Source organism: Bombina bombina, chromosome 3 (assembly GCF_027579735.1).
Source record: "Bombina bombina isolate aBomBom1 chromosome 3, aBomBom1.pri, whole genome shotgun sequence".
Classification (NCBI taxonomy): Eukaryota; Metazoa; Chordata; class Amphibia; order Anura; family Bombinatoridae; genus Bombina; species Bombina bombina.
The window spans coordinates 275,176,080-275,192,766 of NC_069501.1; the positions used below are offsets into that span (position 1 = coordinate 275,176,080).

Genomic DNA, 16,687 nt, shown 5'->3' on the forward strand with positions numbered 1-16,687 from the left:
ATGTCAGTTTGTGTCTGACCCTGCCTTAACCTTATGAATCACTAACATAAAACCAACTGACACATAATCAGATGATGCTATAGGTGTAAAAAGTGAAGCAACCAGGTGACACTTTGATTTAAGTTTATTTTTGCTAAGTTTGTAAGATTTACATTCTGCTGGGCAGAGGTGATGTTCTGCTGGAGTGCACATATAACCTCTTGTGGGGTCACCTCATTATGGGTAAGGCAAATGGGTATGGGGACACCTCATTATGGGTAAGGCCAATGGGTATGGGGACACCTCATTATGGGTAAGGCAAATGGGTATGGGGACACCTCATTATGGGTAAGGCAAATGGGTATGGGGACACCTCATTATGGGTAAAGCAAATGGGTATGGGGACACCTCATTATGGGTAAGGCAAATGGGTATGGGGACACCTCATTATGGGTAAGGCATATGGGTATGGGGACACCTCATTATGGGTAAGGCAAATGGGTATGGGGACACCTCCTTATGGGTAAGGCATATCGGTATGGGGACACCTCATTATGGGTAAGGCATATGGGTATGGGGACACCTCATTATGGGTAAGGCATATGGGTATGGGGACACCTCATTATGGGTAAGGCATATGGGTATGCATTATATATCAGAGCAGGCAGACGGACAAGAGCAGGTGGACAGGGTTATGGAGCAGCGGTCTTTACACTGTCCAGAAACACGGGTCCTCAAGCTCCATACGGAGCTTGATAAATGGGCCTCCTTACCTTTTTGTTTGCTTTTTTTTTTTTTTTTTACAACTATGCAATTATTGTTTCACTTGGCCGCCAGTAACAGACAGCAGTAATCTATTTCTATCTAAGTGATTTCAACTACCTTAGCTACCAGAAACTAAGCAAAGCAGAGATTTCACAATTGCCATTAACAAAGAAAACAAGTTTACTTCTTTATGCTGCCAGTAATTTCTACAGAAGATTTTTGAAGTCTATTTACTGGGTAGCAGGTTTAAATACCTTGCTGTAAAGTTTAACACAAGACAACTGGCAACCCTATGTGGCCACTTTATCATGCCCTGTATGCACCTGTTTCCACACAAGCCTTCAGGCTCGCTGGAAACAGGAGATAAAAGGCAGCGGTCTTAAGACCGCTGTTCCTTAACTCGTCCGCCTCCTCTGAGGCGGCTGATAGCAATCAGCCAGATCGGATACAATCGGGTTGATTGACATCCCCTGCTAGTGGCCGATCGGCTGTGAATATGCAGGGGGCGGCATTGAACAAGCATTTCACTAGATCATGTCTGCCCGCACATTGTTAAATCAGCCCCTATAAGAGCAGTATTACATCTATCACTATTAATTTCCATTATTATGCTAATATAGTTTAATTGAAGATGCTGCAATAAAATATTTCTCAAAAATGAACATCCCTATTTTATGTATAAATAATGAATATTACAAAAATAATATTTACTTCTGGATTAACCTCTGTAGAACTCATAGACAGGGGGTTCTTAGTAACCACACCCATATATTTTATATGTATTTACAGTCATCTATATATAGATTTTGTATATTTTATTTTATATGTATTGCTTTTTATGTATTTCTATGTATTTGTGTGTATACATAAATTATTATTATTATTATTATTATACTTTATTTATGAAGCACCAACATATTCCGCAGCACTGTCCATGGGTACAATTAATTTAAATAAAACAATGATATAAAACTTGTAAGAGACAGGACAACATTTACAAACACATACAGGAAGAATTAAGGGCCCTATTCCCGTGGGAACATATTTATATATACACAGATTGAGGCCTATCTATCAAGCTCAGAAACGAGCTTTGACGGCCCGTGTTTCTGGCGAGTCTGCAGGCTCGCCAGAAACAGCAGTTATGAAGCAGCGGTCACAAAGACCGCTGCTCCATAACCCTGTCCGCCTGCTCTGAGCAGGTGGACAGACATCGCCGGAATTCAACCCGATCGAGTACGATCGGGTTGATTGACACCCCCTTTCTGGTGGCCGATTGGCCGCGAGTCTGCAGGGGTGGCGTTGCACCAGCAGCTCTTGTAAGCTGCTGGTGCAATGCTGAATATGGAAAGCGTATTGCTCTCCGCATTCAGCGAGGTCTTGCGGACCTGATCCGCACTGTCGGATCAGGTCCGCAAGACATTTGTTAAATAGAGGCCAGAGTGTCATATTTACATTCAATTTTGCAGCCAGCAAAACAATTGAGGAGCCAGATAGTCACTTTTTTTTTTTTTTACAATCCTGGGAAGGCTTTTGTATATTAAATGGGATCAATATCTCTGGATTACATATAAATCTAGTAACTATGGTAACCAAGGAGCTCCATAAATACAAATAAGTACATCTGAGAATCGGTTTTAACATTTAAACTCAGTGATGTAGAGGGATTGCGAGTAAAAAGACAAAGGAGTTTGTGAACTATGGTGTGTAATAAATGTAAATAATAGTGCATTTAGGGCTAGATTACGAGTGGCGCTCTATCATTTGCGCGCAAGCAATATCAGGTTTTCGCTCCTGTCTGTGCGCAAGTTAAATTCTGCTTTTATTACAAGTTGAAAGTAAATGCGAACGCATGAGCGCAATTGAGATATACGCTGAAAAGATTACTGCATCGTAGGAGCTCTGGTTAACTATTACGTTCGAATACTCATAATAACACTGTCTAATAAAATTTATTTCTAGAAAAAATTGCATTAACAAGTTATAAGGGCTCAAAATCAGAAGGTGTTAGAAACAAAAATAGCTGCAAAGGGCTTTCCCATAGAGATACATACATACATACATGTCTAAATATGTATATGTGTACTGTATATATATATATTCATATGTATATATGTGTATACATATGTATTTATGTATTTAAAGGGACAATCTAGGCCAAAATAAACTTTCATGATTCAGATAGGGCATGTAATTTTAAACAATTTTCCAATTTACTTTTATCACCAATTTTGCTTTGTTCTCTTGGTATTCTTAGTTGAAAGCTTAACCTAGGAGGTTCATATGCTAATTTCTTAGACCTTGAAGGCCATCTCTTTTCAGAATGCATTTTAACAGTTTTACACCACTGGAGGGTGTTAGTTCATGTGTTTCATATAGATAACACTGTGCTCGTGCACGTGAAGTTATCTGGGAGCAGGCACTGATTGGCTAAACTGCAAGTCTGTCAAAAGAACTGAAATAAAGGAGCAGTTTGCAGAGGCTTAGATACAAGATAATCACAGAGGTTAAAAGTATATTAATATAACTGTGTTGGTTATGCAAAACTGGGGAATGGGTAATAAAGGGATTATCTATCTTTTAAAACAATAACAATTCTGGTGTAGACTGTCCCTTTAAATGTGAATATATGTATTTACAGACATATATATATATAGAAACACATAAAAACACATGTAGACATATTTAGACATATACATATCAGTGCATCTGAGTCCTTTGCAGTCAAGTAGATGAGAACATGTAAAATTGTATTTATGCAATATTCATATTTAATAAAGTGTTATACTGTGTATTTATTGTAAATATTTCACATTTCAATGTTCTGCACATAGCAGAATGTTTTATGTATTATAATATATATATATATATATATATATATTTAGGTATACCTATATATATAATGATGTGTGTGTGTATATATATATATATATTTGTGCAAATATCCTTCCGATATATATTGAAATATCTCTTTAAGAATAAATATAATAGAACATATTCTGCTATGTGTGCTTTAAGATGACTAATGCTTCATGTGCGCTAACCCAACATCTCGTTACACCTAAAGTGCGAAACCCGAAGTGCCTTACACACATTTTACATTACTATGCACTTCACATAGATTTTTTTGTTTGTTATTATTAAATATATATTTCTATGTATATCTGATAATGTTAAAGTAAAATAAATATATTTACCTATATAGCTATAGGAATATATATTTACAAATAAATTAACATTTTCCTGTATGTGAAGAATATTAGAATGTGAAATAAAGTAAATAAACAGTAAAACCATAATGCCTGACACACCCTAATCACCCCTGTGCATACTGGGCTAGAGGAGGGCTATAGAGTTTCAAAGGGCCGGTAGGGGGGGTCAAAGATCTCCCCTGACTGGCCCAATGCCCATCACAAACACAGTAGCCAATCAGCGAAGGAAGCAAGGGATGTGATGCTTTGTCATATTCCCGCCCTGTACTAAAAGTGCATTGCCAATGTGCACTGGAATTAACAATAAGGTTAACATGTGGAGGGGGCTGGGGGGAAGAGATAAGGGGTATGGACATGGAAAAGCGGTGAAAGAAGGGGCATGGAAGGACTGAGAGAGAAGAGGCATGGGAGGGGGAGAGAGCAGTGCTATGGGCATGGGAAGAGGGAGTAAGAAGGGGTATGTGCATGGGAGAGGGAAAAGAGTAGTGAGTGAGTATATATATATATATATATATGTGTGTGTGTGTGTTTATAATCAGTGTTCATGAGTGTATTTATGAGTGTGTATTTGAGCGTGCATGTGTGCACTCATTGTAACACACTAACCTTTTTTTTTTTTAAATATATGTGTGTATATATATATATATATATATATATATATAGTTAGTGCAGAATTACGGTGGGTGCATATCCTAATGCAGTATGCTGTGCATGCCTATGGGTAAAACACATAAATACTTAAATGCATATGTACACACATATATACAGCCATGAAAAAAATTAGGAGACCACTGCAAAATTATCAGTTTCTCTGGTTTTAATATTTATAGGTTAGTGTTGAGAAAAAACAGAATTTATGCATACCTGATAAATTACTTTCTCCAACGGTGTGTCCGGTCCATGGCGTCATCCATTACTTGTGGGATATTCTCTTCCCCAACAGGAAATGGCAAAGAGCACAGCAAAAGCTGTCCATATAGCCCCTGCTTGGCTCCGCCCCCAGTCATTCGACCGACAGTTAGGAGAAAAAAAGGAGAAACTATAGGGTGCCGTGGTGACTGTAATGTATAGAGAAAGAAATTTTTCAAACCTGATTAAAAAACCAGGGCGGGCCGTGGACCGGACACACCGTTGGAGAAAGTAATTTATCAGGTAAGCATAAATTCTGTTTTCTCCAACATTGGTGTGTCTGGTCCACGGCGACATCCATTACTTGTGGGAACCAATACCAAAGCTTTAGGACACGGATGAAGGGAGGGAGCAAATCAGGTTACCTAAACGGAAGGCACCACGGCTTGCAAGACCTTTCTCCCAAAAACAGCCTCCGAAGAAGCAAAAGTATCAAATTTGTAAAATTTGGCAAAAGTGTGCAGAGAAGACCAAGTCGCTGCTTTACATATCTGATCAACAGAAGCCTCGTTCTTGAAGGCCCATGTGGAAGCCACAGCTCTAGTGGAGTGAGCTGTGATTCATTCACGAGGCTGCCGTCCGGCAGTCTCATAAGCCAATCGGATAATGCTTTTCAGCCAGAAAGACAGAGAGGTAGCCGTAGCTTTTTGTCCTCTCCTCTTACCAGAGTAAACGACAAACAAAGATGAGGTTTGTCTAAAATCCTTAGTTGCTTCTAAATAGAACTTTAAAGCACGAACTACATCTAAATTGTGTAACAAACGTTCCTTCTTTGAAACTGGATTCGGACACAGAGAAGGAACAACTATTTCCTGGTTAATATTCCTGTTGGAAACAACTTTCAGAAGAAAACCAGGCTTAGTACGCAAAACGACTTTATCTGCATGGAACACCAGATAGGGTGGATTACACTGCAAAGCAGATAATTCAGAAACTCTTCTTGCAGAAGAAATAGCAACCAAAAACAGAACTTTCCAAGATAGTAACTTGATATCTATGGAATGTAGAGGTTCAAACGGAACCCCTTGAAGAACTGAAAGAACTAAATTTAGACTCCAAGGAGGAGTCAAAGATCTGTAAACAGACTTGATTCTGACCAAAGCCTGTACAAAAGCTTGTATATCTGGCACAGCTGCCAGTCGTTTGTGTAACAAGACAGATAAAGCAGAAATCTGTCCTTTTAGAGAACTCGCTGACAATCCCTTATCCAAACCTTCTTGATGAAAGGAGAGGATCTTAGGAATTTTAATCTTACTCCAGGAGAATCCCTTGGATTCACACCAACAGATATATCTATTCCATATTTTATGGTAAATCTTTCTAGTCACAGGTTTTCTGGCTTGGACCAGAGTATCTATCACAGAATCTGAAAACCCACGCTTGGATAAAATCAAACGTTCAATTTCCAAGCAGTCAGCTGTAGAGAAGCTAGATTTGGATGTTCGAATGGACCTTGTATTAGAAGATCTTGTCTCAAAGGTAGCTTCCATGGTGGAGCCAATGACATATTCACCAGGCCTGCATACCAAGTCCTGCGCGGCCACGCAGGAGCTAACAGAATCACCGAGGCCTTCTCCTGTTTGATCCTGGCTACAAGCCTGGGGAGGAGAGGGAACGGTGGAAACGCATAAGCTAGGTTGAACGACCAAGGCTCCACTAATGCATCCACTAGAGTCGCCTTGGGATCCCTGTATCTGGACCCATAGCAAGGAACCTTGAAGTTCTGACGGGACGCCATCAGATCCATGTCTGGAATGCCCCATAATTGAGTCAACTGGGCAAACACCTCCGGGTGGAGTTCCCACTCCCCCGGATGGAAAGTCTGACGACTCAGGTAATCCGCCTCCCAGTTGTCTACCCCTGGAATGTGGATTGCAGATAGGTGGCAGGAGTGTTCCGTGTTCCTCCGCCCATTTGTTGTCCGACTGGAATCTTATGAATCCGGCCTTCGCTAGTTGAGGCCAAGCCTGGAGAGCATTGAATATCGCTCTCAGTTCCAGGATGTTTATCGGAAGAAGAGACTCTTCCCGAGACCATAGACCCTGAGCTTTCAGGGAGTCCCAGACCGCGCCCCAGCCTAATAGACTGGCGTCGGTCGTGACAATGACCCACTTTGGTCTGCGGAAACTCATTCCCTGAGACAGGTGATCCTGGGACAACCAAAAACGGAGTGAGTCTCTGGTTATCTGGTCTACTTGAATCTTTGGGGACAAGTCTGTATAATCCCCATTCCACTGCTTGAGCATGCACAGTTGTAATGGTCTTAGATGAATTCGAGCAAAAGGAACTATATCCATTGCTGCAACCATCAACCCTACTACTTCCATGCACTGAGCTATGGAAGGCTGTAGAATAGAGAGAAGAACTTGACAAGCGTTTGACTTTCTGACTTCTGTCAAGAAGATCTTCATTTCTAAAGAATCTATTATTGTTCCCAAAAAGGGAACTCTTGTCGACGGATACAGGGAACTCTTTTCTACGTTCACCTTCCACCCGTGAGATCTGAGAAAGGCTAGAACGATGTCTGTATGAGCCTTTGCCTTGGAAAGAGACGACGCTTGAATTAGAATGTCGTCCAGGTAAGGTGCCACTGCAATGCCCCTTGGTCTTAGAACCGCTAGAAGGGACCCGAGCACTTTTGTGAAAATTCTGGGAGCAGTGGCTAGTCCGAATGGAAGAGCCACGAACTGATAATGTTTGTCCAGAAAGGCAAACCTTAGGAACTGATGATGATCTTTGTGGATAGGAATATGTAGATACGCATCCTTTAACTCCACGGTAGTCATATATTGACCCTCCTGGATTGCAGGTAAAATTGTTCGAATGGTTTCCATTTTGAACGATGGAACTCTGAGAAATTTGTTTAGAATTTTTAAATCCAGAATTGGTCTGAAGGTTCCCTCTTTTTTGGGAACTACAAACAGATTTGAGTAAAACCCCTGACCCTGTTCCACAGTTGGAACTGGGTGTATCACTCCCATCTTTAACAGGTCTTCTACACAATGTAAGAATGCCTGTCTCTTTATTTGGTTTGAAGATAAGTGAGAAAAGTGGAACCTTCCCCTTGGGGGTAGTTCCTTGAATTCTAGAAGATAACCCTGAGAGACTATTTCTAGTGTCCAGGGATCCTGAACATCTCTTGCCCAAGCCTGAGCAAAGAGAGAAAGTCTGCCCCCAACTAGATCCGGTCCCGGATCGGGGGCTACCCCTTCATGCTGTTTTGGTAGCAGCAGCAGGCTTCTTGGCTTGTTTACCCTTGTTCCAGCCTTGCATTGGTTTCCAAGCTGGTTTAGTCTGGGAAGAGTTACCCTCTTGTCTAGAGGCTGCAGAGTTAGAAGCCGGTCCGTTCCTGAAGTTGCGAAAGGAACGAAAATTGGACTTATTCTTAGCCTTGAAAGGCCTATCTTGTGGAAGGGCATGGCCCTTTCCCCCAGTGATATCTGAAATAATTTCCTTCAATTCTGGCCCAAAAAGGGTCTTACCTTTGAAAGGAATATTAAGCAATTTTGTCTTGGAAGATACATCCGCCGACCAAGACTTTAGCCAGAGCGCTCTACGCGCCATAATTGCAAACCCTGAATTTTTCGCCGCTAACTTCGCTAACTGCAAAGCGGCGTCTAAAATAAAGGAATTAGCTAACTTAAGTGCGTGAATTCTGTCCATGACCTCCTCATATGGAGTCTCCTTACTGAGCGACTTTTCCAGTTCCTCGAACCAGAACCACGCCGCTGTAGTGACAGGAATAATGCACGAAATAGGTTGAAGGAGGTATCCTTGCTGTACAAAAATCTTTTTAAGCAAACCCTCCAATTTTGTATCCATAGGATCTTTGAAAGCACAATTGTCCTCAATGGGAATGGTCGTGCATTTGGCTAGTGTAGAAACCTCCCCCTCGACCTTAGGGACTGTTTGACATGTGTCCTTCCTGGGGTCAACCATGGGGAACAATTTCTTAAATATAGGAGGAGGGACAAAAGGTATGCCTGGCTTCTCCCACTCCTTATTCACTATGTCCGCCACCCTTTTAGGTATTGGAAAGGCATCAGGGTGCACCGGGACCTCTAGGAACTTGTCCATCTTGCACAATTTTTCTGGGATGACCAGATTGTCACAATCATCCAGTGTAGATAGCACCTCCTTAAGTAATGCGCGGAGATGCTCTAATTTAAATTTAAATGTCACAACATCAGGTTCTGCCTGCTGAGAAATTCTTCCTGTATCAGAAATTTCTCCATCTGACAAACCCTCCCTCACTGCCACTTCAGACTGGTGTGAGGGTATGATAGATAAATTATCATCAACGCCCTCCTGCTCTACAGTGTTTAAAACTGAGCAATCGCGCTTTCTCTGAAATGCTGGCATTTTGGATAAAATATTAGCTATGGAGTTATCCATTACTGCCGTCAATTGTTGCATAGTAACAAGCATTGGCGCGCTAGGAGTACTAGGGGTCGCCTGCGCGGGCATAACTGGTATAGACACAGAAGGAGAGGATGCAGAACTATCCCTACTTCCTTCATCTGAGGAATCATCCTGGGCAACCTTACTAAATGTGACAGTACTGTCCCTACTTTGTTTGGACGCCATGGCACAATTATCACATACATTTGAAGGAGTAACCACCTTGGCCTCCATACATACAGAACATGACTTATCTGAAGGTACAGACATGTTAAACAGGCTTAAACTGGTTAATAAAGCACAAAAACCGTTTTTAAACAAAACCGTTACTGTCTCTTTAAATGATAAACAGGGCACACTTTATTACTGAATATGTGAAAAACTATGAAGGAATTATCCAAACTTTACCAAATTTTCACCACAGTGTCTTAATGCAAAGTATTGCACCCCAATTTTGAAGCTGTTAACCCTTAAAATGCGGAAACCGGAGCCGTTTGCAATTTAACCCCACTACAGTCCCAGCCACAGCCTTTGCTGCGACTTCACTTATCCCAGGGGGGTATACGATACCAATTCCAGCCTTCTAGAAACATTTTCTGTGGATACGACTCTCTCACATGCAGCTGCATGTACTGCACTCAAAAGAAACTGCGCAATAATGGCGCAAAAATGAGGCTCTGCCTACTACAGAGAAAGGCCCTTCCTGACTGGGAAGGTGTCTTAACTAGTGCCTGGCGATAAAAACGTTCCCCAAATATTAAAAAGTTTGAAATCACTTAAATAAACAATCGATTTAGCCCTTAAAAGTGTCCACCAGTTATTAGCCCATAATAAGCCCTTTATTCTGTCTGAGTCTAAGAAAATGGCTTACCGATCCCCATGAGGGAAAATGACAGCCTTCCAGCATTACACAGTCTTGTTAGAAAAATGGCTAGTCATACCTTGAGCAGAAAAGTCTGCAAACTGTTCCCCCCAACTGAAGTTCTCTAGGCTCAACAGTCCTGCATGGGAACAGCAATTGATTTTAGTTACTGCTGCTAAAATCATACTCCTCTTTTAAACAGAACTCTTCATCTCTTTCTGTTTCAGAGTAAATAGTACATACCAGTACCATTTCAAAATAACAAACTTTTGATAGAAGAATAAAAAACTACAATTAAACACATACTCTTCACCATCTCCGTGGAGATGCTACTTGTTCAGAGCGGCAAAGAGAATGACTGGAGGGGCGGAGCCAAGGAGGGGCTATATGGACAGCTTTTGCTGTGCTCTTTGCCATTTCCTGTTGGGGAAGAGAATATCCCACAAGTAATGGATGACACCGTGGACCGGACACACCAATGTTGGAGAAATGAACATTTTGCTTTTTATTCTATAAACTACTGATAACATGTCTCCTAAAGTCCCCCCAAAAATATTGTCATTTAAAGCATTTATTTGCAGAAAAATGACAACTGGTCAAAATAACAAAAAAGATGCAGTGTTTTCAGACCTTGAATAATGCAAAGAAAACAAGTTCATAATCATTATTAAACAACACAATACAAAGTTCATAGTTCTGAAATCAATATTTGGGGTTCCATGTACTAAGCAGTCAGCGAGCTACCCGCAACAAATCTCGCGTCAAAAATCGCAAACTGATATGTACAAAGTCGTCAACTATGTTCAAACTCGCATCTTTAAAATTGCGAGCGTACTTATCCGCCAAACCTCGCTACCTCTCCATTTTTCACTGTAATTAGACACATTTGACCACCAACTCGCCAAAAACGAATGTACTAAAAAATCTATTTGTCCGCTCGCTACAATTTCCGCTCCCACCTCGTTATTTTTGCCTCGCCACCTTTTAGGTGGCGGGCAAGGTACAAAACAATAGGAAAGTCAATCTAGACGCCAGTCTAGACATATATAAAAGGCAGTAATATCAGCATTGTACAGCATAACTGGCGTCTAATTTGTCTCTCATTTCCATGTACATAAATTGCGCCAAATTTGTCGACTGTAATTAAAGAGTAATCTATATTTTAAATTTGTATTGTATAGTTGTCAATCTTTATAATTATTTTTATATTAATATTTATATATTATCAGATCCAGATGAAGCCATATCCAAATTGTAAATAAATATTACAAAAATAACGCTCTGTTATCACTCTTCAAAAAATTTTGAACAATAATAAAGTTGTTTAGATAAGTTGAACTTTTATAGGAGCAAAATTCTATTCCCGCGACTACTATGATGTTCGTGACACCTTGCATGTCACGTGTTAATAATTGGCCAGACAATTCAACTGAAAGTTAAGTACATCAGCTTAGTCGCGGCGAGCGAGGCGTCAAATTTATCAATAATCCGCCACTGCTCGCGGCGGGCTAGACTTGTCTATTTATTGGGGGATTATTAGTACATAGTGACAGCGGACACCATTTTGCCCGCGGCGAGTAACGGCGAGTTTATCCGCGTCTAAAATGACGGATGAATTGACGGCTTAGTACATGGAGCCCTTGGTGGAATAACCCTGATTTTCAATCACAGCTTTCATGCATCTTGGCATGCTCTCCACCAGTCTTTCACATTGCTGTTGGATAACTTTATGCCAATCCTGGCGCAAAAATTCAAGCAGCTTGTCTTTGTTTGATGTCTCGTGACCATCCATCTTCTTCTTGATCACATTCCAAAACTTTTCAATGTGTTCAGGTGTAGAGATTGGGCTGGCCATGACAGGGTCTTGATATGGTGGTCCTCCATCCATACCTTGATTGGCCTGATTGTGTGGCATGGAGCATTGTCCTGCTGGAAAAACCAATCCTCAGAGTTGGAAAACATTGTCAGAGCAGAAGGAAGCAAGTTTTCTTCCAGGATAACCTTGTATGTTGCTTCATTCATGCGACCTTTACAAAGATAAATCTGCCCGATTCTAGCCTTGCTGAATTACCACCAATCCATCACTGATAATCAAATTTCACAGTGGATGTGAGACCCTGTGGCTTGTAGGCTTCTCCAGTTCTCTGTCTAACCCTTAGATGACAGGAACAAGGGAGCGGGTAGGATACTCCAGCCTATTCCTCTCTGCAGCGTGTCTTTGTGACCGACACAATGGTGAGAATGATCCAGATTGTATCACTTCCGGTTCATGTGACGCGGTACACAGAAGCGCCCCTGAGTGGGCGTGCAACAGCCACAAAAAATAGTAGAATCCTGGCACACAGTGAAGACCGGAATCGGGTAAAAAGTTCAGAATTTCATTGCATCCTTTAAAAACATAGAAGGCACTTGCTAGGCACCGTAAAAGCAAACATAGAAAAATGGCAACAGTGAGAGAGCCTCAACCCTCCGCATCAGACGCGTTTCATGCCGCTAGGGCACTTGAACACCAGGTGTTGGGCAAAGCTGAAAACTGGACTCATCAGCGAAGATGACCTTGGACAGATTTGTATTTCTATTTATAGGCCTTTGCAATCAAACCCCGTGTCATATACCTTATACCTTTGAGCCCTTTTTTAATATTTATGTGAATAATTTATATGAGTGTAACTGTAATTTTCAATGTTAACCTGACAAGCATAAAATGCTGTGCGCAAAAAGCTAATGTCGCTCGCTCGCAATAGTTAGGGCGCCACATGTAATCTAGTTTTAAATCGTTAAAGTTAAATTTTGACTTTACTGTTTCTTAAATGTAATGTTCACATGGTAAAATAAAGCAGAATTATTTGACTTCGCAAACATTGTAATGTGTCATTACAATGTTACCATTAACTCCTTAATTACAATGATATTTTAAGTCTTCCTGCTAGTTTATAATGGTATTATTAAACTATCAGTCAAGTTACTGAAGAACAAACACGTTTGGCTTCTCTTTTGTCTGTGAGTGAAGCTACAATGCAGGACATATACTGTATAGTGCAAATCTAAATGCATTGAGGCTTTATGCTAGAGGATTATTGTTAGCCACCATTCCAGAGAGGGACACTTGGAAAAATAGAAAAAGAAGAGGGCATATCTCTTAAAAGAGACACCATCCCTACGAAAGATTAATGAGTGCCACCTTGAAGTGGTTTAGAGAGTGAAGGGGTTAACGAATGGTCTTATGATGAGGTAGAGACAATAACCTTGTGATGGGGAAGAGAGTAGCCTTGGTATCTTGTTCATAGTATTGCTTTATTGTGAGACACAAAGTGAGGGCTACAACATAGTTTTTATTATCTGTTATAAAGCATTACTGTTTTTCTATTATTTTCATGGACCCACTGGTTTCAAAAGGGTTAAAGAAAACACTGCTCCCATCTTTACATAGTAATTCAGCTACATCATGAGGCATAGATTGTACTAACTACTAAGTGAGCAACTTCCTTCTCAATTCCTTTTAAAGTTGTTTTATTAATAAGTAAAACAAGACTTTAAAGGGACAGTCAATACCAGAATTTTTGTTGTTTAAAAAGATTAGTTATAATAATACGTTTTACCTCTGTAATTACCTTGTATCTTTGACTCTGCAAACTGCCCCCTTATTTCAGTTCTTTTCACAGACTTGCATTTTAGCCAATCAGTGCTTACTCCTAGGTAACTTCACGTGCATGAGCTCAATGTTATCTATATGACACACATGAACTAACGCCCTCTAGTGATGAAAAACTCTCAAAATGCATTCCGATTAGAGGCGGCCTTCAAGGTCTAAGAAGTTAGCATATGAGCTTACCTAGGTTTAGCTTTCAACTAAGAAAACCAAGAGAACAAAGCAAAATTGGTGATAAAAGTACATTGGAAAGTTGTTTAAAATGACATGCCCTATTTGAATCATGAAAGTTTATTTTGGACTTGACTGTATCCAAACCTATCTTGGCTGGTGGATCTACCCTTTAAAGGCATCAATATTAATGAGTTTTACTTTCTGATGTTCCATACCACCCCTTCCTCTTAAAGAGACATGAAACCCAAAATGTTTCCATCATGATTCAGATAGAGCATTCAGTTTCAAAACAACTTACCAATTTAATTCTATTAGCTAATTTACTTTGTTCTCTCGGTATCCTTCACTCAAAAGTGTACCTAGTTAGGTTCAGAAGGTCAGAGCTAGGTGCTAATTTGTAGCTGCACATATATGCCTCATGCCATTGGCTTACCAATGAATTCAGCTAGTTCCCAGTAATGCATTGCTGCTCCTTCAATAATGACACCAAAAGAATGAAGCAAAATTGACAATAGAAGTAAATTGGAAAGGTGTTTACAATTGTATTCTTTGGGGAATATTTATCAAGCTCCGTATGGATGCCCCGTGTTTACGGCGAGCCTTCAGACTCCCGGAAACAGAAGTTATGAAGCAGCGGTCTAAAGACAGCTGCTCCATAACCTGTCTGCCTGCTCTGAGGCTGCGGACAGAAATCAACCCGATCGTATTCGATTGACATCCCCCTGCTAGCGGCCGATTGGCTGCGAATCTGCTGGGGGTGGCATTGCACCAACAGTTCACAAGAAATACTGGTGCAATGATAAATGCCGACAGTGTATGCTGTCGGCATTTATCGATGTGCAGAGGACATGACCCCCTATGTTGGATCATGTCTGCTCGCACCATAATAAATAGGCTGCTTTATCTGATTCACAAAAGAAAAATGATGGGTTTCATATCCCTTTAACATAGAATTCTGCCACTACCTTCTGTATGGTGCTGCATCTTTTTAATTATGGCCCTCGCCACAAAACATTCCAACTTAACACCTTTGCTGTGTGCTGACGCATCTCCTGCTTGCTTTTTTGAAAGGATATTTCTTGCATGCTTTTCCTTCACCGCTGCTTCTTGAGTGTTGATGGCTTTGTTTATACTCACAGTCTGAAAGAGAAAACAGAAGTGCATTGTGAAGATCTGCTTGGAATACAGTAAATACCTCGCAGTGCTGAGTCTCTGTGTGACACCAATTACCAGGTTTCTTAACATTTCTAGGTGCAGAAATACTGAAAATCTGGTTGCATATCATAATATTTTTTTTCTGGCTCCTAAATATAATAGCCTAGATTAGAGTGGAGCGCCTGATATTTACGTAAATGTACGTGCACTGGTACTAAAAGTCAAGCGCAATACAAACGCGACCTTGCGTTCACAATGCCTGGAAGCTCATGAGAGTGTGCTTCTATATGCTCCAATGTGAGCCTCGTTCTCATGCCGTCAGACACGGAAATCCACCTAGCCCAGCGCAGGGGGCAATCACGCAGTATTGAGCAGCAAAATAAAAACATATATGAATATATACATATATATGAATTTGTTTGTATGTGGATATACACATATTAACACATACATTTATAAGTATATAAGCATATACATATATATATTAGACATGTGCGATTCGGTTTGGTTTGATTCGGAAATTCGGAAAATTCAGCAAATTCGGAGATTCGGATCGAACCGAATCTCTGAATTAAAATAGTGCCGAATCTACCGAATAAATCCGAATAACTTCGGATTTATTCGGATTTATTCGGTAGATTCGGATGGCCATGGATTTTACACTAGTATTGTACAGTATATTAGGTTATATCACTCTGCTATAGGTTACACCTAATGTACAGTACATAATACTAGTCTAATCCCACCTAATTTCCGAACCGAATCGAACCGTATCCAGCCGAATTTATTCGAATCCGAATGAATCCGAAACAAATCCGAACCGAATTTATTCGAATCCGAATGAATTCGAAACAAATTCAAACCGAATTGATTCAAATTTTTCCGAATTCGAATCGCTCCAAACCGAAATTCGAAAAAATCAGAATCTAACCGAATTTTTTCGCCATGCACATGTCTAATATATATACTGTATATATAAACACCGTCCCCCATAGTAGAAATGGATGAATGTTTCGCAAACATTCTAAAAATGAAACAAATTTTAACACATTTGATCGCTCGTTTCAAATTTCGAATGTTTGAACAACATTCTAATATTAGTTTAATCTAATAGTATTTCTAATGCTTTCTTTAAATGTAAAATTCGATTTAAATTATGAAATATTCGAATTCGAAAAATTTGAATTTATATATTTGTAATAGTATTTCTAATGCTTTCTTTAAATGATATATTCAAATTATGCAAAAATTTCAAAAAATTTGAAAAATTGATGGATTTGTATCTATTATGTACCAATTTTCTAAATTGCCTACCATATGAATTATTGAACTTATGAATAGTATTTGTTAAATCGAATGTTACATTCAAAATTTTGAATGTGATCATTCAATCTATTTATGAACATTCAAAATCGAAAGTGACATTCGAAAGCTGTAAATAACATTTGATTATAGAATTTTTAAGAATATTCGTTCTTATTAAGATTCGATTATGTAAACATTCGCCCATCCCTGCCCCATAGACGTCAATGTAAAAGCACTTTCAGTGCCTTTTTTTTTTCAAAACACCCCACATCCCGC

General features: G+C 40.0%; 1 protein-coding gene across 1 annotated transcript in view; it reads right to left on the reverse strand.

Annotated features, from left to right (window-relative positions):
• HIP1 (huntingtin interacting protein 1) overlaps nt 1–16,687 on the reverse strand; it is a 199,677-nt gene that overhangs the window by 159,129 nt on the left and 23,861 nt on the right. Inside the window, 1 exon segment of the mRNA XM_053706297.1 lies at nt 15,028–15,091. Coding sequence (XP_053562272.1) covers nt 15,028–15,091 — 64 coding nt within the window.